This window comes from Dryas octopetala, chromosome 3 (genome assembly GCF_963921425.1).
Source record: "Dryas octopetala chromosome 3, drDryOcto1.1, whole genome shotgun sequence".
NCBI classification, from domain to species: Eukaryota; Viridiplantae; Streptophyta; class Magnoliopsida; order Rosales; family Rosaceae; genus Dryas; species Dryas octopetala.
Genome location: NC_141368.1, coordinates 7,488 through 35,017, shown reverse-complemented (window position 1 = coordinate 35,017; position 27,530 = coordinate 7,488). Strand labels below are relative to the sequence as shown.

The following is a 27,530-nucleotide window of genomic DNA, read 5'->3' as shown; positions in this document are numbered from 1 at the left end:
AGAATTCCAACAAGTAAATTCCATTCACCACAGAAATAATAGTAACAAATAAATGAACTACGGAAAGTTAATAAATGTATAGTGATGAGTGCAGTACTGTGGCTGCATTACAACACTTTGTTTTCTTCGAAATTTTCCACAGGAACATGAATTACTAAATTCCTAAGCCTCTTCCTTATCTCCTTTACTCAAATTGAACAAATCCTCAGCATTGTTTATATTATATAAAAAATAGAAACAAATTTTAGTTTAATTTACAAGGTTTACAAAGCGGATTTAGCTAGTGTCCCAGAAATCTCCAACTGACCTTGTCAGCCGAAATCTTTTTATTTCTTTTTATGAAAAAATAGAGTTCGGAAAGAGAAAGTAAGAGAGAGAAGGTCAAATTTACATCCCAACATCCCAAGGCAAATCCCGAACTCCATTCATCAATTTACACGAACCCTTGAAATTCTTTTCAGCAGCTGCAATTTTATCTCAATAATTAGGTTAAATTCCTTCAAACGCATAAAAAGCAATTTCAGAATCAGCACAATATCTAAATCTAAAATTCTGGCATTTGATAAACAGATGTGAATACTAATTGCATGCAACATAAAAAGACAAGAGAATCATTAACCACAAACTATATCTTGCAAGCACAATGAATGGGGCATGATCTGGATGAGGATTTTCATAGCACAAGCCCACTAGCCCTGTCAGCTATTGAGTACAAGTTGTACGATGTTCTTGCCAACTCTTAGAATCTGATCCTTCACAGTTAAAAACAACTCCAAGTATCAGGTAATCCTTCCATTGTCCTTTCTTCCGCGGGATGCAGGTGGAATGCTAGTGACAGGATGACTAGCTCTACGCCCTACAATAGAGTGCCACAATTAGTTTAAATGATCTCAGATACCCAGTCCCTCCATTCAATCCCCCTTCCCACAAAGACATTATATATTCTAAAACACGTTTTTTCACTAGCATGATAACAGACAAAGGAAAATGGAGAGGAATGGCTTATGATGTGAAGTCAGAAAGTACCCCAAGACGTGCCGTTGCTGAATGGGCTATTTCCTGGAGAAAGTGGACCTCCAGAGTTAAAATTGGGAGGAGGGGGCTGCACCTTCACATGATTCCAATCATTTCCCCGAGAATTGGTGGGTCTTCCGTGATTGACCCTCTGAGATTGCTGTCCCAAACGGCTTGGAGAATTTTGTGATATATGAGGCACAAAATGAGAAGGTTTTGACAAGCGCATATATCCAGCAAGTGGTTCATTAGTTGGAGGACTACCCACCTCTGCATGTGAATATGATTGACTAGGCCCATTTTGTCTGAAGCAGATGGTAGAAAATTGTAATCAAAATCAAGACAAAAACCTCCAAATTGGAAAAGAATGTCAATTGTAACATTTTGACTCTTCAAATAAGTAAAAAAGCTCACTATTAGCAAATTGCACCATAAAATATTTTGCAATGGGAACATTTGAATATCTTGTTGCAGATCATCTTTTAGAGTATAGTTAATACTGCATCGGTTATGTGTATACTCGTATACATATAATTTTCAGTTGAGAAAAACAAGGCATGTAGATATTTTGTTGCATTACCGAAGGCTGTATCAGTTCTGTGGAATATACTTGTATAAATATAATTTTCTTTTGAGGAAAACAAGGCATGTAGATGTCTAAAGCCTGTTCACATGATTTCAGAATTCAGAGTAACTAAGTGAACAAACTTGATGAATGATACAATTGACCTTTGAAAGGATAAGCCTGAGCTTGTACTTGATGCACGGTTGAATCTTCCAACCCCAACCAATGTTTCTGGAGAATTAAGATACATGCCTTTGCTGAACTCAGTAGTAAAGCAGCTTACATCCGAACCATCTTCTTGCAGAAGAAGTTCATCACTGGAGTGAGAATGGAAAGACAAAAGAAAGAAGAATGCACATCAAATTCCAAACAAATAAACCCTTGAGCCTATATGAACTCCAAGCCAGGAAGCCCAACGAATAGCTAACGATGAAATTGGCATTCAACTTTAACATGCTTGCTAAAATAGTTCATACCACATTATAGTCATAATCATGGACGGACCAAACAATTTAAGGTTTGCTTATGTAAGGCAACAATGCAAACTTTTGTACTATGTTATTCTTAATTAAGATGCACATGTAGAAAATGTGAAAGATATACCATGACTGGAGCAATTATACGTTAGAAGATCCTATAGGTAAGAATGAATTGAATAAAGAGAAGGCTGCCATTCTGGGTTACAAACACCAGTACCCAGGCTATGGCCATTGCCAACCATGCAGCAAGCTCACTTACTTTGAGTTATCTGGGCTAGCAGCACTACAAACTCAGTAAGGGGTCATTGAAAGGCTAAAATTGTGTCATAGGATCCTAGTCTTATGGATGCTTACAAATGACTGTCCAGTGCATGCTTGATACCTAAATTTTGACTGCAAACATGAATTAATGAAATAAAGAAGCATGCAACACATTCAAAAAGGAATCATCATATCTTTGGGTAGCAATTAAAAGATATTGTCTGCTTACCTATAATTGGGATCCCAATCCCCAGGATCAGGCAATGACAGGCTAGACTCAGGCTTGTCATGAGCCACTCCTGTGGTCTTTGGGATATTGGAAGCACCTGTGAAGGAGCCCGGCATGTTCTGAATGGCTAAGTAACCAGCAGAAATACCACTGCCCCCTCGGTGCTGCTTCCAGCTTCCAGAATTAGAACTTAAATGCAGATGCGATGGTGAACTACTGAGTACTTGAGAGTTCCCCTCAGCTTGGCTAGAACTGGGGCCATCAATAGTTTGCCCTTGCCAATGCGAAGAGGAACTCTCTTGATTTTGAGAGCCTCCAGGATATCCCCAACTTTTTCTCCTATTAAACTGGCTAACTGCAGCCATCTTTCCTAAAGGTGATCCATGACAACTGCCTCTTGCTGGAGAAGTTGGACCGTAATGTCCTGGAGAGCCAGCTGAAACTTGACTATAGGAGCTAGGTGGAGTAAATTGTGAGGGACTAGTGCCTAGGGGTAGTGGAGCAAAATTTCCTGCCGAAGGACTCATACCAAGTCCGTTCCCATGTGAATATTGAATAATCCTCCGTCTTGCATCAGGACTACTTCCAAGCATTGACACATTGCCTTGTGTATGCATGTTCATCCCGGATGGACCAACCGGTGAATAATAAGCAAACATATTACTAGTATCTCCATAACTTCCATAGCTGCTTCCAAGTCCTGTACCATCATTATAACTACCATGGCTTCCTACACTTCCACAGCTATTAGCATGTGCATATGGCACCACCTGAAAATGCGGGCTGCTATGCATGGAAACCCTGTTTCTGCCTGGAATCTGCAAAGGAGAAAATATAGTTATAGCTGAGATAATGATTAAAGATGTGGACAACCAAACAATAATTATAAAAGGACATATTTTGAGGAGCAGCAAGCTTACATTAGGAGAGAGACCAGCAGCAAACCAATGCCCACCACCAGGGTGATGGTCCACTCTTATGTTTTGAGCAACGGGCTAGGGGAAAAGAAGAAGACAAGGAGGACAAAGACAAAGAAGGAGGACAAAGAGAAAGAAAACAGTTAAATTTATCTCCTCCATAATTTCTAATGCAGCCAACAGCTAACTACTGTAATAAGCAACCTAGTTATGGTAGAATTAGGCAAAACATGGCTCAACAAATAAGATTAATAGGTAAAAATTAATAGCTAAAATGTACATGCATCTCAATTGCACAAACAAAGGCTAAAAAAAGGACTCGGGATCTAGGATGAGGTCATCCTCATAAGTTCATTACAAGACACAGAAACAAATAAAAGATGTTAAACTTCAACTAGAATATAAAACTGATTTAAAAACAAGTTTTACATAACCACCCGGGAATTTCATTACCAAGCATAAAAAGTTTATACAAATTACAATGGATCATGAACTAAAGAAGTATGTAGAATTTGCCAAAACCCAACACATAATTGATGCAATAAAGAAGAATAACAAGCAGAATTACATTTGATATCACTTGAAAACTCTTTCAGATAGTTGGAGGTTTATGAGAAGATTTAAATAGTTCATACATGAGGTCCACTTACCATGCGAGGGGTCTCTGAGGGAGGTTTATAAGGGCGTGTAAAAGGTTCCCCCGTAACAAAAGGGTGCTTTGAAGCCTGCAGGTACAAGTTCAACTCACAATCCATTTATATGTAATTATTCAGCATTATGTCAGAAATAAAGTGTCGGAGATGAAATATTTCCAAGTAGTGGTGAAAATTTAAAAACCTGAAAAGGTGACCAACGTTTTGCAGGATCAAACTCAACGAGTCCCCTCAAAAAATCAATCAAAGCTAGTCGTATTTGACTTTCTGCCACATATTTGATACCATACAACAGCCATTAGTAACTTCACTTAAAGAAAGTAGTTATGCATTAAACAGTTTCAGTGTCGTCAGCTTTGAATATTCAGAAGCATAAAGCAAACCTTTAACCATGTCTTCCTTAGGCAAGCTCTTCCTATACGGATAGTTCGTAACAATTTCTTCAAGGTTCATATGATTAAAATACTCTTTCCCAATTGTTGGTCTTTTCATTTCTCTCTGAACAGAAACCAGTGACCATAAGAACTAAACAGAAAACATTACAACACAGGGTATTTAAAAACCAAGACCCAAAGAAAAAGGACTAAAAAAACTAAAAGCTTAGAACAATTCCACCATTTTAAATTCCTAGAACTTTTGAAGGAAAGATTAATTAGAGATATAGAGAGTCATGTAATACCCATCAAATTTTTTCTTTTTCTTCTAACCATCTTTTATAGGATCTTTGTTTTCCAAAAATTCTATAATATTGACACTTACAGCTTCGTATTCTTCTTCTGTTAATGCTAGATAAGCACTTTTTCCACTTGCAGAAAATTCCCCGTTCTCCACATTGTGCATACTCCGAATGCACTTGAAGAACTTGCTTGTGTTTTTTGCTTCCTTAAGTACATAATCAGGGGGTTGCCCTCTACAATATTACAACCATACAAAAAAAGATGTTTGAAACAATTGCACAGAAAGAGCGAGAAAAAAAAAAAAAAAAAACGAACCCAAGAAACTAATAAATGTGCTAATTCATCTAGCCAAAAAAAAAAAAGTGCTAATATCCAACTCAGGAAATCAGTCGCCACATCAACAAACAGCAAATTATCGCCCTCCATATCTCCACTTAGGCACACACACAGGAGAGCCTTAACTTTGTAGGGCTTGCTAATGGACTTTCTTAAAAAGAATATAGGGTTATAATATGAGGGTTTGTCAAAAGGTTTTAAGGGTGATAAGTTGCAGGAATTTTCCAGCTGCAATAAAGGAAAAGTCCAAATACTTTTACTTTTTTAATATTGGAAAACAGAAATGAAACAAAAGGAGATGGACAAGCAGTCCATCTAGCACAAGCCGACTACAAACACAATAGCCATCAAACCAGCAATCAATGCAAAAGTCCTGCCCAATCGGGATAAATAACAAAAAAAAGACAATGTCTCTTAAATGCTTAGACAATGACATCAGCACGGAATCCACTTCTATCCCACTCTTGAGAAAAATGCCACAACCACTTATCCAAAAAATGCATTATTCCTTTTTAATAAATTTCCAATAGAAAACCCCCTTTCTCTTTTGGTCTCACAACCATATCCCAATTCATAAAATGGTCCTTTCTCCTCTTATCACTCCCCTCCCAGAGGAAATCCCTTATCAATTATCAATTGGAGGCTAAAATTGTACATACATTCCAAATGTTTATCTAAATAATTATTTGGTGGCTAAAATTTAGGAAAATTATCCGGGTTTTAGGGTTCTAAGGGGAAAATAAGAGAAGTCTTATTGGTTTGGGACTCGTATAGCAAGAAAACATCAACAATGGAAACTCCAGTAGCGACAGAGGTTGGGCTTAAAGTTTTAGGATGGTAATGTTGACTGTGCGGTAGAAAGGTTGAGAGAAGACGAATAGAGAAATTAGAGAATAAAGAACATTCATATCAGACATTGAGATAAAGCTTTAGGTGAAATCTTGATTCAGTGCTCAATAGCACTAATTCAATAGGAGAGAATTAGAATCTGTCATTTATTAATTTTAAAACAACTATAAAAACTATATTACCCTTAATTAAACAAAATCTTCATGAAAACAAGGCAATCATAATAATAAAAAGTCACAGAAGAAAACATCAAAAGTCAAGCATAGCAGAATGATGCTTAATAAAATACAGAAGAAAAAGCATACCCAAGTATTTCAATCATTCGCCTCAGGAGGTCAAATTCTGAAGCTCCTGGGAACAATGGCAATCCCAGAAACAATTCAGCAACTATACATCCAAAGGACCACATATCGATAGCAGTAGTATATCTGTAAAAGGGTTAAGGGCCAACAAAAACCCCTATAGGATGAAATATGAGTACAAAAACTGGATCATACTTTAAACCTCTAATGCACCAAATAGGAAGTGAACACAGAATATTATTTACAGAAAGAACAATGATTTGTTCTGTTCAAGAGCACTAAGATTAGACATTTTTAGTAAAATTGCAGCCTGCAAAACAAACCAACAATAAAAAGGCAAGATTGTACTACTGCAGCTCAGAGATTCATGACAGTTGAAGACAAAACTTGTAAGGGTTACAAATCTCAAGACAACTCCAGAAGTTTTTGCGGTCCAGCTTGAACAACTTAAATTAGACCAGATATCAGTTGGGGCAGGAGTAAAAAAACTGTTAGCATACTAATGTGATGTAAACAGGCTTGCGCATTGATTTACCTTTAAAAAAAAAAAAAAAAAAGAGGTCAATTGTAGCTTTCCCAGAAACCTCAGATGAAACCCATTTCCAGGTTATTGTTAGGTCTGAGTAAAGTACAACTGAACCTAAACTCAAACTGTAGCATAAACCAATATCCATCCCATAAGTTGCAGTGAACTGGGGTCGGAAGGATTAAATTCCAACCAAGATAAAGATAATAAATGGAACCAATCAAGACACAAGAGACAAAATAACTAGTACAAAAAATACAAATCCATCACTTCATTTACAAGGATACTGATACCCAAGGAGAACTTCAGGAGATCTGTAGTACCGACTCTGCAGAACAAATGGAAAATATGCATCTATGAGACCCCTCCTCATCACGATAAGACTTCGATAAGCCTAGGAGTAAGCAGTAATGCAAACCTGAATGTAGGAGTAAACAGTTCGATCTTCCATGCATGCTGATCCAAAGTCAATAATTTTAATTTCTGCTGGCTTAACACTGTTGTTTTCAAGGAACACTACTCAATTTTAACATGAAAGAGATCTATCACACAAATAGTCCAAAAGTTATCACAAAAAGTAACTCGCCTTGTGCACAAGAGAATGTTTTCTGGCTTCAGATCACAGTGAATTATCCCAGCATCTTTTAACAGAGCCAATCCATGTAGAATCTATTTTAAAGAAAATTACCAAAAAGGAAAAAAGAAGAGTTAAGATATTACATCATCAAAGGAGAAAACAATCCCAAATTCATATCCAAGCAAGAACTATCTTACTTGTTTAGAAAACAATTGGACAATGGTCAGGGATAGTCCCCTGAAATGATTTATCTTGATAAGCTCATACCTGAATAACTGCAAAATGTCAAAATCATGCGGGGGGAAGAAACTAAAAACAACAATTACACATAATCAAGGGTAAAATGGTGCATCAAGTTACATTAAGGTAGTGTCAGTGACTTACAGATTTGTATCAAGCAGTTCAAAGCAAATGCACAAATGACGATGATGTACAAAGTAATCATAAATACGAACAATGTGATGCTTATCCTCAGGATCATACTTCTTATTTAACTGCAAAAGAAGTGTAAAGTAAATAGTAAGAAAGTTAGCATGAGACACATATTTAAAAGGGGAACAGCATTACCGTTGTCAAAATGGATACTTCAACCAATGCCTGTTGATAGTATGCTGGTTGGTTCTTAATGATCTTCACAGCAACAAAACTGTTAGTCTCTGGAACCCAGCATTTAGCAACCTGACCAAATGTCCCATGGCCAAGAACGTCTTTGACAATGTATCTGCAAAAAATAAAGGAGAAAAACCCTAAAATAAAATACTAATTAAAGTCTAAGTTAATCTGATGGTAGGCCACCATGGGAAGCACAGATTACAACATACTTTTATAAATACACTTGATATCTCTGCTATTCTTTCATCATTAATTATATATGTTCCCATTTTCATTTTCTTACAACCGTGAGACCTCATAAGGACAAACTTGATGAATTTACAAGCACACAGTGCAAATACCTTATTAAATGTGTTGAAGAACTTATTGCATCATAAGATTAAGCTAATAGGAAATGGGCTCAAAAATGTATATTAAGCGGCCCAAATAGGTCATGGACTGAAGCAAACCTGATGAAACTGAATGGCTACGAAAAGAAGTGAAGTTACCAAGACTCCACAAGTCTATATAGACAAACAAAGTTCTGATAACATTTTGAAAAGTAAATGTTTCAGAAGCTAAGTTGAGCAAATGGGACCAACAATTTATATAGCTAAGATGTAATAACGGATTATGCATCAATCAGAGGAAGTCTAGCAACTATGGGGATGGAGCATCTGAAGTAACTCCTAGCGTCAACAGGCACGGATCTAGGATTTCACTCTTGAGTGGGATAAACTTGAAGCTAATTTTCCTTGGTGGAAATAATCTCTAAAAATTTCGACTGAGTCTCCTTTGTTTTAATGACATTTCCCAAATTTTTAGAGAACCTATTAAAATTACACAATCACACAAACATATATAATGAATTTAATAAAATTTAGTTTAACAAAACTCCGTGGTACAAGTGAATTTCATTAATAAGCAAAGGAAAGATACATCTAGTAATGCTTTACTCTGCTTGGGTTTGGACTTTGGGGTAACTGGGTATGGGCTATTGCCTATTGGGCTGTATGGGTTATATTTTGGAGGGGCTAAAATTGTCCTATAGGTATTAAAAAAAAAAAAATTGGAGGGGCTGTAGCCTGTCCTAGCCGCCCCCTGCGTCCGTCCCTGAGCGTCAACCTTGACAATCGGGGTGGAGATTAAAAAAGCCTAAAGGGAAAATCAGATGATTTGATAGGCCTGCATCGCAACCCAAATCACATATCTAAAAGATGGAATGAATATAGAGAGAGTTTTCCTCTTCTGCTTCGTCTTCATTCCCCTTTGCTAATTCCTCTCTCCGTAGATCAAAACTCGCACTAGTAGGAAACCCTAAAACACTCCAACAGTGGACATGGCACAATCTAAGAGTTGCATATATGGCATAAATAAATCAATTTTATGTCAGAGAAGATTTCAGAAAATAAAATAATTGGTTACGCCACAGTCCTTCAAGGCATCTATGTGCCCTTTCTGGGTAAAAAGAAATAAAAAAGAAAAATCTGAACATCAGTAAGTTCAGACTCAGAGGGCTCAAACACAGAGGCCGGGCAGATGCCAGCCATTGTAGTGATTACATGTATATTACTGGGGTAAATTTTCCTTTTGACAATGTGAGCTTGCTTATGTTTCAACTAAAGCAATTTTGCATTAAATTTTGAACTATTTTAAGAGGACACTCTCCAATTTATTTACTTCATGTTAACGATTGTTGATTTTCCCTTGAAGCACAAAGCAGTGAAGAAAAAAAGATGGAAAGGAAAAACACAGACAATAGCAAACCTTCGCTGTGTGTCTAGATTGACCAAGACAAAGTTTACAGTCAGAATAAGATCTGAGTTAACATTATCATAGCCATCATTGAGTACTCCAATTGATGGGCTGGTCAAATATCTCTTTGGATTCAATTCTTCTGAATACTTAAACTGCGGATTGCATAGTTGGTATGTTTCAACAATGTCCTTGGTTAGTCTTGCCACCAACTGCATAATAGAATGTTGTGTGTCAGCAAATATCTGCTTCAAATAATTTCAAATCAAGACATGTACCCGTGCACAGAGAATGAGTTACAAGGACATCATACATCAAAATATGCTATATAAAATGATACCTCAAAAGACAATATTGCAGTTAAAAAAAATTGCATATCAATACTGAAATGCACATTTTGAGACACAGGAACTTTAAGGTAGGTCATTGAACGGACAGTGATAGACACGTGATTATCATAATTTAATACCCTAATTTCTTAGTTTTTGCATACTTCTCATATTTAAATAGAGCTAATTACTTTACTTTCCCATTTTGTAGGGTCAATTGCTTCTCATGATGAGATGTATTCACAAAGATGGTACCAATCAGGAATAAACAGAATTCAGATGCTACTCTCAAATAAGTTATGGTATAATAGCAGAATCCTTTACCTGCATAATTCTATAAAGAATTCAATTAAGTAATTCTCCACCCTTAAATATCGATTAATTTGTTTTTCCTTTTATTTTATCTGTCTGATATCTTTACATCAACATCTCTAGGTTGGTGCAGCCTTGCAGGTAGCCAGGTACATGTCAACCCAAAGTTAAAGATAATTCAAGTTTCTTCAGCATTTTTATCAAAAGTTGCAATCAAGCGAAAGATCAGACTTGGCAGTCAAATAAAAATAAAGTTTCCAGTCCTATAAAATCTAATTAATTTAATTGAAGGATCAAGCCAGACTTGAAAATTATTACTTGGATAAATTTGAATGTGCCCTGATCCAAACAATCTGATCCATTTACAACTTTAGTATCAAACGCAAGGCCAAGAATGAAGGTAAGCATGCAAACTGTGTAATTCAATTGCCAACCTACTTTTATTCCATTGCCTACTGAACAAGTGCTGGTTAGAAAGAACAAATAACCTTACAAAGATTTCAGGGTAAAGGAGAGACAGAATACCTTTTTTATTATGAGAGAGAAAGAATCCCAATTAACAAAGTGATATAGAACTAACAATGGGAAGAAAGGAAGATATTTACTATGCCTATAAATAATGATTTATATTAAAATGGCAATGAAGGTGCCGGAGAAACAAAGGGGGCAAACTAATTTGACCTGCTACATAAGATAACTGATTTAAGCATAAAAAGGTGTGTTATACTTATACTTCAACATTCGAAACTTATTTTCCAGCTATTGTTACAAGTTAAAAAGGAACATAAGTAATTATAGCTCATCTCCAAATTTAGAGCAACACTACTACATGATTAGAACATGGGAGGCACACAAAAGTTAAAACAATTTCACTCCCGCCATATACAACACCTGAAACAAAGCTGGATAGCATTTAAAATGACATCTCTGCTATGCCTGCCAAACCTCCTGCATAGCATTATCCTTTGAATTACTTATCTAAATTATCACCCTTTTTCTTTCATATCATTTTCGTTTTTCTCCCCATGAGTACGCCCGCTCCACCCTCCCACCCACCCCCTTAAAAAAAGGCAGGCGGCTACAAGTCTTTCACCCAAACCGATGCAAGTTATATATATAGATGAATGGAAATTTGCAGCATGCAAACATTTTCAAAGATGAATAATTCTTTAGCCAAGAGCAAGAAATGAAGTGAACGACTCACTACACCGCTTAAAAATTTGCTACAAAGTAATGGAAACACTTACGGGTCTTCTGACAACGACACGCAAAGGTTGGGACTTGTTGTTGGCAGCTTCACCCTGCGTGGAATAGGGGCTAAAGAGGAGCTGGCTAGGATGCCACGAAGAGGCAGCGGGGTTTTTGGATTGAGGACTAGGGCTGAGTTCATCCATGGTCCAAAATCGAAAATCAAGCTCCGACCCAGAAATCGCCCTTGCCCAACGCCTCCATTGATGAAGATGATGATGATATCATATACATATACACAACAAGTACAACAACAACAAACACACTTTTAGTCTACTAAGGATGACGAATCAGCGACTGGACGGACCTGTTGGATGCTCCAATTAAGCCCAAGAACCCACCAACCGATTCCAATCCCATCCTTCATCTCTCAATCCCACAACATTACAACCCCATCACCAGAAGATCCATCAACATATCAACAAAATATCAGATGATTCTGATTATTCTGAGTTGCAATCAAGATTGAAGAATTGGTATGTATCATATATAATATAATAAATAAGAACAGGATTTCTAGGAGGACAATCTGACCCTAATTATAAAAGTTGAATACATTTACTTATCGGATGAATCAGATAATTAGTAGCAGCGGCCAGATAGATTATTATTGATGACGATAGAGGAAGACGACGACTGAAGATTAGACGGAATTGCGATTTGGGGCTTATAGCAAATAGGAATTAGAAATTGTGTTATGTGAGAGACAGCCACGGTCCACCGTCTTTCTTCCTCCGAATGGGAGTTTCGGATTTTGTTTTACTTTTTTTATTTGAATATGAGATAACAAAATTTAATATAAAAAAAGGACTACGCCGCTGTTGGCTTGGAGGCTTTTGGCTGTGCTGTTCCTTTCTCAATTTCTCTCTTTGATTTCGTTTTATTATTTTCTTAATCTTAAATTCTTAATTATGAGCAGCTGTAGATTTCTTTGATGATTTTTTTTATTTTTTTATTTTAGCGTTAAAATAACTGATCATCCAATGGATTCAAGAGCACCTTTACTTATTTGTATAATATATTAATTAATGCTACACTTATTACATTTTCATACCATAATTTTATACTAGTTTACATGATATTTATATATTAAACATTAAAATTAAAAAATAAAATCTAAAAAAAAAAAAAAAAAAACCTTATCTAATAAAGTAATGATACACAAATTAAGATACAAATATGAAAAAAAATATATATATATAACAATTAACATTATCGTAGTTGTATACTACATTTTCATATTTACAGTACCTTCTTTTTTTGTTACATTTTATCACGCCACATCAACCACCTATTTATTTTATCAAATAAGCATCACCCAAATAACACATTAACATCAAATTTTGGTATATTTTTGTAAAATTAAAAGAAATAATAAGAAACAATTTTTTTTTTTTTTTTACAGAAAATTAAGATTAAATATCAAATGTCAATATATAGATTTTCAATAAAACAATAAAACCCTTTTTTTTTTTTGATAAAGTGTCGAATGCTCGTTGATTTTTTTTTCGGTTTCGTATATAGCTGTGATTGTATGAAATTTATAAAAATTTAATGTTTTTTATTTAGACTTGGGGATGAAGTACTACAACTTAAAGACTACAAATTTAAGTTTAAACCTCGCAAACACTATAAGAAACAACAAATCAGTAAAAAAGTTTTAAATGTTGTGGTCACAGTTGAGTTTGTAAACAAAAGAAAGCACTAGGTGAATACTGTCGAGCGTTTGGTAGAACCACATTTTTAAAAATTGGTACATAAATTGAAATTTAGTATCTAAAGTGAAATAACATAAGAACTTTTGTAGTTAAAATGAAAAAATATTGAAATTTGGTACCTAAAGTCAACGAATATTTATTTCTATCACCTAATAAACATACTCATATCCGAATAAAATAAATATACTTATATGCGTTGTATAATATCATGCAATTGTTGTTAAGAAAATTTTAGAGCAAATTACAACTTACACTAATGAGGTTTGGGGGGTTTCACAATTTGTACCTTATCGTTTCAATTTTTCAATATAGTACCTACCATTTTGATTTACTTACAATTAACTAATGTTATTTGTATGTTTGTCTATCATACTTTAATTGATGACATGACAGTTGCAGATACCATATTTTTGTTGACTTATAAGGCCAAACGACCTCCCAAACTACCCCGTAAGAAGTGCTTCATAAGAATTTTTTTCATTTTTAAATGACCTCTCAAATTTTATATCAAACTTGATGTACTGATAATACAAATGAAGAGATGTCATTCGGCTTACAGGTTGGCAAAAATATGAGACTCGCAACTGTCAAATTATTAATAAATGTCTAATTAGAGAAATATGACAATAGTTAATTATAAGTAAATTAAAATATTAGATACTAAATTGAAAAAATTAAATTATACGACGAAAGTTGTGAAAACATCAAATCTCATAGGTATAAATTGAAATATGCTCAAAATTTTAATACAGTAGTGCTAGATATACCACATTTTTATACCATAATTTCATACCACCTTATGTGGCAACTTACATGGCATTCATACATTGGATACTAAAAAATAAAAATAAAAACCCAAAAAGAAAAAGAAAAACTTTGTCCAATAAAGTAATGACACGTGAGATGGTATAAGAATGTGGTATAAGAAATGTGGTAAGAATAGCATTATTCATTTTATAAAGACTATATTTTGCGAAGCTCAAAAGGGCGTCCTTTTAGAATTTGTAACTAGCAGTCTCAAGGAGGATCAGCCCATTAACAAATCAAGGGCTGGCATGCGAGGATATCACGGCCCAAGATACAGCCCAAAAAGTCTATGTTGTCTCTTTTTGGCTAACCGAGAAGAAACGAGGACGGGGTTGGGACAGAGGTAGAGATTAGAGAAAGGAAAGCATGGCGGCTATGATGGTGATGGTGCGTCCGTACGTGTTATCAGCCTCCACGCTAAGTCGAGCTCTGCCATCCTTATTTGCTGAACTGAGGAAAGAGCAGTTGGTATCTAAGATTCAGAGCATCAGATTGTTAAATAATAGAGCAAGCGGGAACCAATACAGGAACAGGAGGAGATTGGAATTTGGTGGTGGGAGCAGATTCACTACTCGAGCCACCCACGTCAACGGTGCTGGCTCCATCGACTCCCCTCTCATGCAGTCCATGGAGAACAAGGTATAAATTCATTGTTGTTGTATTTTTTATCCAAAGAAATTCATTTTTAAATCAAGCAACCCGAATATGGAAAATATATATACATATATGATATATATACATATTAATACAATAAAAAAACTCATATTAATCTCGTATTCTGAAAACTCATATTCTGAAAATTATTAATCTCGTTGGCCAACAACAAAAAATTAATTAATACAATTATACAATGTCTATAAATCATTCCTACGTCAATGTTTCTTTTTTTATACTGTTGTTTCTTCATTAACAACTAGTTTTGTTTTTAGGAGGGTGGGGGGTGTCCCCAACTCAGATTTTAATGGATTTTAATTTTTCTTTGACAGATCAAGGAACAGCTAAATGCAGAATCGGTCACTGTAAAAGATGCTTCTGGGGATGGTCGGCATGTCAGGTAAGTGCAGATTCTGATTGTCATTCGATGCTGCATCAACCAAAAATTTCATGAAATATTCAACTTCTTTTTGGTCGTTTTGATTCTTGTTATCAAACTAAACCAATTGGTGTGTCCTTTCTTATTCATGATCTCCAAATGATTCCTTTGCTTTTAGGTTGCAAAGTAGTATTAGTTCCATCCTTTTAGATTCTGCATTTTTATAGAAAAAGCTTCTACAAAATATCATTTCTGAAAGGGAGCAGTCATGAATTGTTAATTGTAACTTTGCAAGTATGTCAGACCCCTTCAGACTTGAACAGATAGTAAACAACAGGGAAGCTTTTCATCTTATAGCTTCATCTTCTGTCTTTAAATGTGAATGGTTGACCCGCATCGTGCCCATCTGGTTCACTTTGTTTTTGTACATTGGTTTTCTTGAGGCATGATAATCTATTAGTTATTAGATGTGAAATGTTAGAGAGGCGTAAGTAGTTTTTGATCAAAAGCAGCATAGAATCACATGCAGTGAAGAAGTTCAATGAAAATTCATCATATATCATGCAATCTCTAATCTTCTGTAGCACCATGTCACTGTTAAATTTGTGAATAAACTGCCTATAAAAGGTCACCAGCTCTTGGAAGCTTTAAACTTCCATGTACTCTGCAATGAAAACCTGCTCCTGAGAACCCACATCTGACGTCTGAGAAAAGTTTTGCTATCAGTTACTCATTTGTCTATGTATACATACAGACAAAAATTAACCTTGTCTGCTCCATGTTTTACTCCATTACCTCCATCTTAGGAATCGACTCATGTGACCTAGTTCACCTTCATTTTATTGCTAAATGTATGTTTTCACATTAAACATGATATATATTTAGGTGTACGTATTTTACGAGATTATATGGCATATTATAGATTGTATATTTTTATATGGCATTGACCATGTATATGCACTCTGCAGCATTGATGTTATCTCTTCAGCCTTTGAGGGACAATCAGCTGTAAATAGGCAGAGAATGGTGTACAAAGCCATATGGGAGGAGCTCCAGAGCATAGTGCATGCCGTTGATCAGATGACTACCAAAACCCCACATGAAGCAGCTACTCAAAAGTGATAAAGTATTAGTTGAAAGTCAGTTAGAGGCCACAGTCCCTTAATGGAGTTTCCTTACTGCATTAAACTTATGTAATCTCTAACATTTATGATCGTTATCTGTGAGTGATCTAGATTTATCATCATTGCCACTAGGTCACCAGCTTGAATGGCCAGGCCAGCCATTTTACTATTGTGAATTATAAGCATGCCCGTCTTTTGGGATAAATGACCTGATTTAGGCAATGTACCTGACTTTCAGTTTGTCCTAATTTTGGTAAGATACTATTATATCAATTTATGAAAAGAAAATAAGAAATTGAGAGAGCTTCTGAAAAGGTAAAACTTTCCAATCATTGATCCCTGTTCCAGGAACTAGTAATCTTTGCTGCTTTAAGCAATCCTTTTGGTCAAATCACTAAAGTCATGAGCCTGCAAATTTGCTATATTTCAGAAATAAAATGTCTAAACTATTAACTCCATTTAGATTACAATGGATCCCAAATTTGTGTCTGCAATCCTGAAAGTAATTAAGGGCTTGTTTGGTAATCCTGAAAGTAATTTGTATATTCTAATTCTTGAATATAGTCTATGTAATAAACTCAAACAAAAAAAAGAAGGTAAATACAAGATCAAAGTCAATTTTTCTCTTACCTGGTAACTGTATGGTTGGATCATGTAATATGGCAAAGTTATTACAAGACAGGAAAATTGAAATAGTACATCAGCAACAATGTTTGTTGTTTAGTTACATCAAGTTTTCACCTTAATGTCCTATACCAACGTTGATTGTACTGACATGAACGTCACCTTTGACGTGTTGATTGTGTTGTCTTGACGGACCAGAAGGTGGAATGGGTGTTGATCTGGGGAGGAAACCAAACCTTATGTGCAGGCTGTGGGCAGAAAGGCTTGCACCACCCATTGTTTGATGATGATTGTTCTTGTTGTGGAGGGTTAAATCACGGATTCTGTATGTTCCATTTCCCATGTGGGGGAGGACAAGGAAAATAAGCAAGAGAAGAATTGACACATATTGTTTGGAAGCCATTAGGAGAGAATAACTAGTCCTCCGAGTAAATGGTTTGCCTTTATATTTGTTGTAGCACTAATGAAAAAGTCAGAAAAGAGTGCTTCAATATGTCGAACGGTGGGATGTTATAGGAGATTGAATCGTGGAAAAGAAAAGAAAAGAAGGCGAAGCTTTCTCACACATTATGCAGTATTACTATTGAAAATTCAAAGTGTTGCAGTGTAACGGATGCTGAGAGAGAGAGAGAGAGAGAGAGAGAGAGAGAGAGAGAGAGAGAGAGAGAGAGAGAGAGAGAGAGAGAGAGAGAGAAGGCTGAATTAATGTGTATTGAGAAAAAGGTAATAAGAGACAATAGGAGTATTAATTGAGGCAGAAACGGGTTGCCACAATGGTGCAATGTTGCATGAAGCAAGAGAAGAACAAAAGTGTTAGGGGAATCTCATTTATTATAAGTTTGTTACCTCTTAAGTCTTATCAGACAGTGGCCAAAAAAAAAAAAGTCTTCACAGTACTCTCTCTCTCTCTTCTTTTCTCTTTCCCACATGTTCTTTGAAAGCATACAAACTGGGAGCACACAATATTACCAAGAAGTGAAACCTTGGACTTGAGTTTATCAGGTTGGACTCTTGTAGACGAATCTAGATACCCACGAATTGGTAGGGCTAGGAATACGAAAACTACATATGGGTAGCTAAAAATGGATTTAACAAAATCAATAATGGCTTAAAGTAAATTCAACCTCCTTGAATATGTTGTTCCTCATTTGCCTCTCATATGAGCCAGATTGCATTCTTCAACAACCTTTCCATCATCCTAATTACTAAATTTCTCTCAACCAACGAAGAGAAAGAGAACTAAATGTGTAGTGCCGGAAATTGCAATGGTATGTCTCTATCCCTCTTTCACTCTCACTTTCCCTCTCTTATAGCCATCTCCCCCATTCCCCCTTCGCCCTTTGCCCTTCACCTTCTCCCCCTCACTTTGGGCCCTCTCTTCCCCACTACGTCCCCACTTCTTAATGTGAGAATGTGTAGTTATAGCCTTATGTAAGTGCTTTAAGGATTTTGGGCCTCTAGATCTCCTCTTATTGTCAATTGGTTTTAGATTGGATGCTTTAATTTATTCATGATATTAGAGCAGAGTCACCCTTGTGTGTTTGGCCGAGTGGCTACACGTGCTCCACGCCACCTAATATGAGTTTTCCACGTGTTTGGCTTAAGTGATGCCACACGTGCAGGGACGTGTGAGATCGAATGTTTAATTATAGCATTGTGTAAGTGCTTATAAAGATCTTGGGTCTCTCCTCCTATTGCCAATTGATTTTGGTTTGGATGCTCTAATTTCTTTCACACACATTTGTATTTGATATCCCTCCTCTCTCTCTATCCATCGGTTATCACCTTCCTCCCCCACTCCTAGTCTTCCCTTATGGTTGTTGCTTTCATTCTCCTACCCCCCTCTCTCTCTCTCTCTTGCTCCCCCATTCGCCCTCACTACCTTTTTTTTTTCTCTCTCTCTCTCTCTCTCCCTATCCCTATCTCCCCTACTCATTCTCTCTGCTCATTCTCTCACTTTCTCTGTCTCCCTCCCCTCCCCTTCTCAGCCTCTCGCTTATGCCTTCTCTCTCTCCTCCCCTTGTCGCTTTTGCACTTGCATTCCACTTTCTCCATATATCTCCCTCTCCCCATTGTCCTCTCTCTCTCTCTCTCTCTCTCTCTCTCTTAGTCTTGATTCTCTAATGATTAACCTTGATTCGTAACCCTCAACAAACATAAACTGTAACCGTGATGATATGGAATCCTAATCAATGATCTTAATCTATAAATTTTGTAACTCTAAACTATAATCTTGATCTGAAGAGGACAACAAATTTTCACAATCTTAAAACATATATCCAAAGTGAGGCATCTTTTTTAACAAGTTTACGTTTGCACAATCTTAGAACGAATTCCAAAGTAATTCCCATATTCACAAAAATCTGCAACATTCTTTCCAAACCTATGGGGATAATTCCCATATTCATCAAATCAAGGATCATTCTAGGAAAACACTTTAGAACCATTACCCAATCTCAAAAGATAATATCAGAGGAAGAAATAGGTTTAACTTCAACCAAATCAAGCCCCTTAGACATCTTGTTGTCCACAGTTTGAACCAAAGAAAACTAATATCTTTAGGCCACATACCCAACTAATATTAATCATAGTCATGCACATCTTTCAAATGATAAGTTAAAGCCCCTCTATGGCAATAATGAACATGCATCAGCGTAAATAGCCACCACCCTCGAGAGTACATCAAGAATATCATGAAGACATACACAATGTTGCCCTTCTTCCATGGTATGACATGTGGGTCCCTGAAAATACCATATGTTGAGATCAAAATGCCAATTCTTTTCGAGATGAATTAAGATGAAATAAATGTGAAATTGTGATACACCAATCATGATACACTAAAATTCTATGAGGGTTCACCAAAAAGTACTCTTCTGTAAATGAATGAAAAATTAAGAACCTCACCTATGGTGAACACTTCCCAAACATAAAACTAAGAACGTAGCCTATGCTGAAGTGCCAGCTCTCAGAAAATATCTGCAAGCTGCAATCCGGATAAAATAGCCAAAACAATAAACTAGCATCTTCGAGGTCATTATAGCATCACCTGGTCCAGGAACATTCTATCCTGTTCAAGACACTTTACATCTTTTTATTTTCTTGCTTGCCAAGGCAGGATCATAGGACAACTTTTCTCTCTTAAATTTTTGAACCATAGCGTATACCTGCACCAGGATGCATTTTCATAATTAACACAAAATTTCGTGTAATTGAAGAAATAATTGAACCAGAGTTTCAGCATATTTTTTTGGTGCTAATAGTTTATTTGGAGTGAAAATTGCTATAGCCCTTGTGTTCCTGAGAGTGGATTTTGGCAGGAATCAACTAACAATGTAAACAAAATCAAGAAAAACGAAGCCAAATATGTCTAGTAGAATCACTTAGTAGTATAAATAGATTTCAAAAGGGGGAAAACTATGTTTTACAATCCAAATTAATAAATGAAAATAAAAAAATTGCATTATCAAGTTTGATATCATTATTCATGAAATTGGAAGGGGGGTTGGGGGGTGGGGGGGGGGGGGGGGAGTAAATTTCGAACATCATGGACACATTGCACTTTATTAGGGATACATATTACCTATTACCCCCCTTTCTTGTCATACATCAAAGAGATCAAAGGTAGAAAAGATAACAACTACTTATGCATTAGTATTATCCTGTTGCAAAAACTTCTCACATTTGCATTTCTAAATGAATCCAAAAAGAGGAAAGAACAAGAAAAAGCATTTTTGTCCCCTCAAAATGAATAAAATGCATTCCCACTTAGAAAGGATGTCTAATAAGTAATAACAAAACCCTTAAATAATTTGAAATTTTTTTAATTTCATTATGGAGTACAGCCAATTCTGGTTTAATATTATCAAACTGCAAAAACTTTGCATTTTAGAAGAATTTTTGTTAAAAAAAAAAAAAAGGCATCTTTGTCCACTCAAAATGGAGAAATGATGTGCCAATTCAAAAATGAAGAGTGATCGCAATCATGAGCCAACATCAAGTTAAATAATGTAAAGTTTGGTTTGTGGAATATGACATCACCTTTCTTACACCAGATGTCAATCCCATGCTTGCTAGTACCTCGGCATCCACACATTTCCAAGGCATGGTTTCTCCGTCCTGCTTGCTAATTAGGTCATTCATCCCACCTTCATGCCAATCAAAAGCAACATACTCAGAAACATAAAGCAAGGACTACTATAACTTATGAAATGTACCGTGAAAAGCTTAATTTTTTTTTCCCTGCGATGGCAATATCATGAAGTTAATGAATTCAATAAGCAAGTGTGCAGAAGCTTTGACATTGTGCTGCTTCTCAAATACTTCTCAGGAACGGTTAACTGAATTTAGCAATTGACATGTGGGTGTTTCTAATGTGGAAAGGCTGCAAAAAGCCTGTAGAAAATGCAGCTATACATACAAATACTAATGAGAATTTCTATTTAAACACCCCATTTCTTCTCACCACACACCCCTTTCATTTAATTTGTGAAATGACAAATTTTTACAATACCAAAAGACTATGAAGGACACAAAAAATTTTCAAGCCCCTTTCTCAAGGACCAGATGATGCAGGACAACACAACGTAGGTGTTGCCTAGGGTTGTGGTGGGCTTAGGATGATGGAAAATTAGGAAATTAGGAAATTAGGTGTTGCCTAGGCAGCTGGCTGCAGAGCAGGTGGGGTTGGGTCCTTGGGGTTCTGTTCTTGCCTTTTTTTCTTTTTTCTTTTTTCTTTGTTTTTTCTTGTGTAGTGAGGCGTTTTTAAAATGTGTGGGGATGTAGTGAGAAATTATTTAAAATTAAAGTGGGATGGGAGTGTAGTGAGAAATGTTAGGGTGTGCAGATAGAAACATTGATACTAATTTAATAAAAGTTCATAATAGTTATGCATGTGGAGAGACAAAGAAATGCAGATAGCTGATAAGAAACAGATAGGTGCAGCCCACCCTACACCTTAGAAATGAAGTTAATCAACAAAGAAGTGAGGAATGGGGATCGGAGATCACGATTGCAGGACCCTTCTACAGTCAAAACTATCATGTTAGACAACCACTATACTCTAGAAGCAAAAATTGTTAGGGAACGGGCAAACAATGTGTATGAAGATAACCCTTAGACTCTCATGGAAAATAAGAAGTTATGTGTGTTTCTATGGGCATGGAACAAAATTACGCATCTAGGTTGGGCACATATAGTTTTTATAAAGCATGTAGTAGATTTGTAGAATTTGACAACAATCTTCATTTTGTCATCGTCATCCTCATAGCATATGTTATCATATATAAGGTGACATACAATTATTTCAAAAAAAAAAAACATAATATGAAAAGTATATCAAAGCTAAAGACAACTTAAAGGCTTACTTACTAGTAATTTTTTGTTTTCAAATTCATCCTTCCAAATAAATACTTTCTTATGAAAAAAAAAAAATGTGCAGGGGCGGGGGTTGGGGTTGGTAATTCGACATACATCTTGAGACGAATGTGACTGAAAACATGGACATATTCTCCGACATGTTCCCGGGAAATTAGGTCGTAGGTCTTTGTAGAGTTAAGTGTAAAATATTTATTCAAATATTGGTCAATTGCTTCTCTCCTAGTGACCAAGTCAGCCTCTCCAGCCAGCAAGACAGATGGGAACTCCCAAGGCCAGCAAGCAACCCTTCATCTGGCCTTTTTACAAGAAGAAACCCATTGTTGATTTGGTGTCTCTCTGATGGTTCCTCATCTCCCAATACTTCCACAACACATACAGCAGAAAAATCATGTCTTTTTTTTGCCTTTACCCCCTTAACTGGATAATCTGTAACCAGCACTGAACTATCATGCCTAGAGATTGACAGTGCACGACATTGGCCTGATACAGGACATGTACGGCAGCTTGGACTCAATGGGGTACATACTACTGCACCAAGCTCCATGAGAGCCTGATTGAAGTCCCCAGGCTGCAAAGGGTCAACTAGTTGAGCTGATAGTTTCCTCTACAGAAACACATGGAAATCAAAAAGTGATGATAACATTCTCATTAAAATTAGCATTTGAAATTTTTTTAATATATATATGTATAGTTATACACACACCCATTGGTATCACTTGGATTTTAAAAGCATCTATGTGAACCATGAATGCCACCAACACGAGATTTGGTGCATACATGCTGTCTAATTTGTTGCCACACATAAGGTTTTTTTATTTTTTTTATTATTAGTTTGGGAAAAAGTTGTAAGAAACATTGGTGAACATTTTTTCCCTTACCCTTTATATCAATAACAAATGGAAGAAGCAAATATGTTTGTTAAGGTATACTACAAATAGAACGAAATGAAGAGAATCAATATATGTATAAATCAATTGTTTCATGCTCTGTTAATGAATCGTATAGACAAGGATAAACCATACATTAAGTAGACGACAGATTTTCATTAATGGAAAAGAAAACGTAAATTATTTTTTTTAGAAGGTATAATAACATTAATAAAATCAAAAGTTTCTCCCTTTAAAAAAAGGAATTAAGTTCAAATCCTATGCTAAAATAACAAGCTGTCATTCCATAAGTAACAAAAGCTCACCAAAATTTCTTGATAGTGAAAGAGTCTTTTCGATTGGCAGAAACAGCTTTTAGTCTAGCAATCACCCTTACCACATTTCCATCAACCACAGGAACCACCTGATATAATAACCCTTAAAAAATGGCCGTTCTTGATTAAACAAATATCAGAAAAGTTACTCACCTCTTTAAATGCAATTGAGGCAATTGCTCCAGCTGTATAGTCACCAATTCCGGGAATTGTCCGCAGTTGAGAAACTGTTTTAGGAAATTGAACTCCTTATGCAACAACGATCCTAGCTCCCTAGCAATATGAAGAAAGAGATTGAAAGTAGGGCATGTTTGACTATAGGAATATGAAACAAACTGCTTTTTGTTATCATATTTTTCTTACTTCCTCATTATTTGAAATGAGAGACATAATTTTCAAACAAAATCAGTGAGAAGAACAAAAGTTTGACCAAGCTAAGGTCCAAAGGCCTTCAGTTTTTAACTAAAATATACAAGATGGAATCATCCTGCACAGGAGCTAATCTGGCCACTCAGAGTCTGAATATAATTATAAGTTGACAGGTCGTAGTCATTAAAAGTGTGACAAAAGATCATCATAGACTTTGAATAATTTATAGATGAAAATGAAGGTACGTTTGTTTTCATATGACTTGATTATGCAGTGAAAGACTACCTTATATCCTAGGGTTCCAAGTTCTTCACTTGTAGAGTAATACATGCTTGTGTTTTCGTAAATATCAATTGATGTTTTAGTATGAGATATCAAACTGATATTATTGAAGTAAAAGTCTGACAAATGATATATATGTATTCTTCATGGGAACGTCTCAGAAAACTAATGAGCAGGTTCCACAGTAAAAACTCTTCATCCATCAGCGCATATAAGTAACAAAACTTATTCAAGTGGTGCCATTATTGCCCCATCTATAGAAACGGATTTTAGAAAAAAGAAAGAAGCTAAAGTGAATTTGGAACTAAGTTCAACCAATGCTTGAAGTAATGACGTTGGTTATAATCATGTAATAAAGTAATTAATTTAAATTTAAAGTTGCAGCCTTGCAGGTAGTATAAATTTAATAATTAGAATCACCTTTTTACATTATATGAGTTGTAATAATCAATGTTGTAACACATGATATATCTGAACACAAGAGTTATGAATTATGATAGACAAAACCACAGGATTTTAGCATATGAACTACCTCTAAAAGAAATGGTGGTCGCCGGTAGTAGCCCAAACCTGCCCACAATTCATTCACCTCCTGCAAAATATGGGAAGTGTTACTTCATTTCGAAGTTGAGGAAAAAGGTTAATGAGAATGTGAATGTGAAGCAAGAGACCTGAAGAGAAGCTTGGGCAAGGTCGTGAATGGTTGGCCATTTGCGCATCCAACGGTGGTAGTACTGAATAACAGTCTGAACCCTAGTCTGCTGCAACATGATTTCCGAGACCCACACTCTATACGCTCTTCTGTCCACATCTTCCTCTGCTTCTCTCCAAGGGAGCTCTGTCCGGTTGAGGACGTACCATTCCAACAGAGCCACCCTAATTGTATGGGTCTCCTCTTCGCTAAACAAATCTTCTATGTCTTCCATTTCCGGTTCGTTGGCCGATTTCTGCCGCCGTTTCGTTTGTGTTTGTGGAGGAGACGGTGCTGGCTGTCTTCTATTGGCAACAGTCGCATTCTTCTTCCTCTGGCTATTCTTGTCCGAAACCATCGTGTTAATTTAAATGAGGAATGACTGCAAGTACGAAAACAACGGCTTCACCATGGATTCACTGGAAGGACGAAAGCAATGGCAGACAACAATATGAACCTAAGGTTTTGCAGATGGGCAGAGAGTACTGAAAGGGAACGATGTTCTTATGTTTTCTCTAATTTTCAGCGTATAATTTTTTTTGGTAAATTTGTATAATTGTATTTAACTTTTAATTTGTCTGAACTCTAAAAATCGGATAAAAAAAAGCCTCTTTTTTTACACGTTTTACACTTTTTCTAAACATATAGAAATACTTTTTCATAATCCTAAAAAAGATTTAATTTTGTATATCAGGCAATGGTTCAAGGTTGAATTTTGTTAGTTCCCTGATTTCACATTTAAATGTTGTATCTTTGATTATTCGATTAGGATTACGATTAGGGTTATGATTTGGGTTACGATGAGGGTCACGATTGGGGTCACAATTAGGGTTTCAAATAAAATTACTGTTAGGGTTACGAAGGACGTTATGATTATGGTTACGATTAGAGGTACGAGTAGGGATTCGATTAGGGTTAGTATTAGGGTTACGATGAAGTACGATCAGGGTTACAATTAGGGTTACGTTTGGGTTACAATATGGGTTTCAATTAGGGTTATGATTATGGTTATGATTGGGGTTTCAATTAGGTTTACGATCAAGGTTGCGATGAAAGTGTCTATTAGGGTTACAAACGGCATTATGATTAGGGTAACGATTAGGGCTACGATTAGGTTTTGATAAGGGTTACAATTAGGTTTTGATAAGGGTTACAATTAGGGTTATGATTGACATTATGATCGGGGTAACAATAAGGGTTTCATTAAGGGTTACGGTCAAGGTTACGATTTGGGTTATTATTATGGTTCCGATTAGGGTAATGATTACGGTTACGATCGAGGTTTCCATTAGGGATACGATCAGGGTTGCAATCAGACTATCGATTAAGGTTATGAATGGTGTTACAATTTGGGTTGCAATTAAGGCTACGATTAGGGTTTTGATCAGGGTTACTATTAGGGTTACGATCCACGTTACGTTGAGGGTTACAAATAGGGTTTTGATTATGGTTTGAATCAGGCTTAAGATTAGTGTTATGATCAAGGTTAGAATTGATGTTATGATTGGGGTTTCGATTATGCTTTCAATGAAGGTTACGATTAGGGTTCCGATCGAGTTTCGATAAGAATTATGATTAAGGTTTCGATTAGGGTAATATTACAGTTATGATCGGACACGTGGCACACCACTCCTCTCCATTTTGAAGGAAATTATGCAAAATTTGTAGGTGTGACACATGGCATAACATGTTGGACACGTGGAAGCTGGCGAGCCTCGTGTGACACTTAGCGAATCATGGTTGGACAGGTTGAAGCTCATTGGCACGTGTGACATGTGGCGGATAACGGTTTAAACCGATTAGGGTTTCCATCAGGACTAGAATTAGGGTTTCGCCTAGGGTTCCAATGAGGGTTATGATTAGTATTATGATTAGGGTTTCAATCAGGGTTACGATTAGTGTTAAAATTAAGATTACGATTAGGGTTTTAAACAGGGTTACAAATAGGGTTAGAATTAAGGTAACAATTAGGGTTCCAATTAATGTTTCGATCAAGGTTAAGTTTAGGGGGCCAATTAGGGTTGAAATAAGGGTTTCGATTAGAGTTACGATTAAGGTTTTGATTAGGGTTACGATTAGGGTTTTGAATAAGGTTACAATTAGGGTTTCGATCATGGTTACAATTAGGGTTCTGAATAGGGTTACGATCAGAGTTTTTATTAGGGTTACAATAAGGGTTTTGATAAGGGTTTTGATTGGGGTTTCAATTGGGGTTTCGATTGGGATTTCAATCAGGGTTTCGATTGCGGTTTCAATCAGGGTTTCAATTGGGGTTTCCATTGGGGTTTCCATTGGGATTTCAATCAGGGTTTCAATTGGGGTTTCGATTGAGATTTCAATCAGGGTTTCAATTGGGGTTTCGATTGGGATTTCAATCAGGGTTTCAATTGGGGTTTCGATGGGGATTTCAATCAGGGTTTCAATTGGGGTTTGAATTGAGGTTTCGATCAGAGTTTCAATCAGGGTTTCAATTAGTGTTTCAATTAGGGTTACGATCAGAGTTTCAATCAGGGTTTCAATTAGTGTTACGATCAGGGTTTCAATCAGGGTTTCAATTAGTGTTTCGATCAGGGTTTCGATCAGGGTTTGAATTAGGGTTTCGATCAGGGTTTCAATTAGTGTTTTGATCAGGGTTTCAATTAGGGTTACGATCAGGGTTTCAATCAGGGTTTCAATTAGTGT

The 27,530-nt window shown here is 36.1% G+C and overlaps 2 protein-coding genes and 1 pseudogene across 3 annotated transcripts; 1 reads left to right on the top strand and 2 right to left on the bottom strand.

The window, feature by feature from the left end:
• Positions 1 to 193: 193 nt before the first annotated feature.
• Positions 194 to 12,371, bottom strand: YAK1 (YAK1-like protein 1). The gene is made up of 18 exons (XM_086237094.1): positions 11,620 to 12,371; positions 9,744 to 9,943; positions 7,953 to 8,106; positions 7,770 to 7,879; positions 7,583 to 7,652; positions 7,395 to 7,477; positions 7,227 to 7,305; positions 7,096 to 7,136; positions 6,286 to 6,408; positions 4,878 to 5,028; positions 4,502 to 4,616; positions 4,303 to 4,385; positions 4,116 to 4,190; positions 3,469 to 3,543; positions 2,549 to 3,366; positions 1,744 to 1,896; positions 1,027 to 1,319; positions 194 to 856 (listed from the first exon to the last, which is right to left on the bottom strand). The coding sequence occupies exons 1-18, from the start codon at positions 11,764 to 11,766 to the stop codon at positions 780 to 782; spliced, it is 2,847 nt and encodes a 948-aa protein (XP_086093220.1). The 5' UTR covers positions 11,767 to 12,371; the 3' UTR covers positions 194 to 779.
• Positions 12,372 to 14,446: 2,075 nt separating this feature from the next.
• On the top strand, positions 14,447 to 16,433 carry LOC147289040 (BolA-like family protein). The gene is made up of 3 exons (XM_086235510.1): positions 14,447 to 14,784; positions 15,132 to 15,199; positions 16,147 to 16,433. Exons 1-3 carry the CDS (start codon positions 14,512 to 14,514, stop codon positions 16,298 to 16,300), a joined length of 495 nt encoding a protein of 164 aa, XP_086091636.1. The 5' UTR covers positions 14,447 to 14,511; the 3' UTR covers positions 16,301 to 16,433.
• Positions 16,434 to 22,295: 5,862 nt separating this feature from the next.
• On the bottom strand, positions 22,296 to 25,290 carry LOC147289039 (adenine DNA glycosylase-like; annotated as a pseudogene). Its single transcript, XR_015121018.1, has 5 exons — positions 24,829 to 25,290; positions 24,690 to 24,749; positions 23,660 to 23,779; positions 23,498 to 23,595; positions 22,296 to 22,907 (listed from the first exon to the last, which is right to left on the bottom strand). The product of XR_015121018.1 is annotated as an adenine DNA glycosylase-like (transcript).
• Positions 25,291 to 27,530: the final 2,240 nt, after the last annotated feature.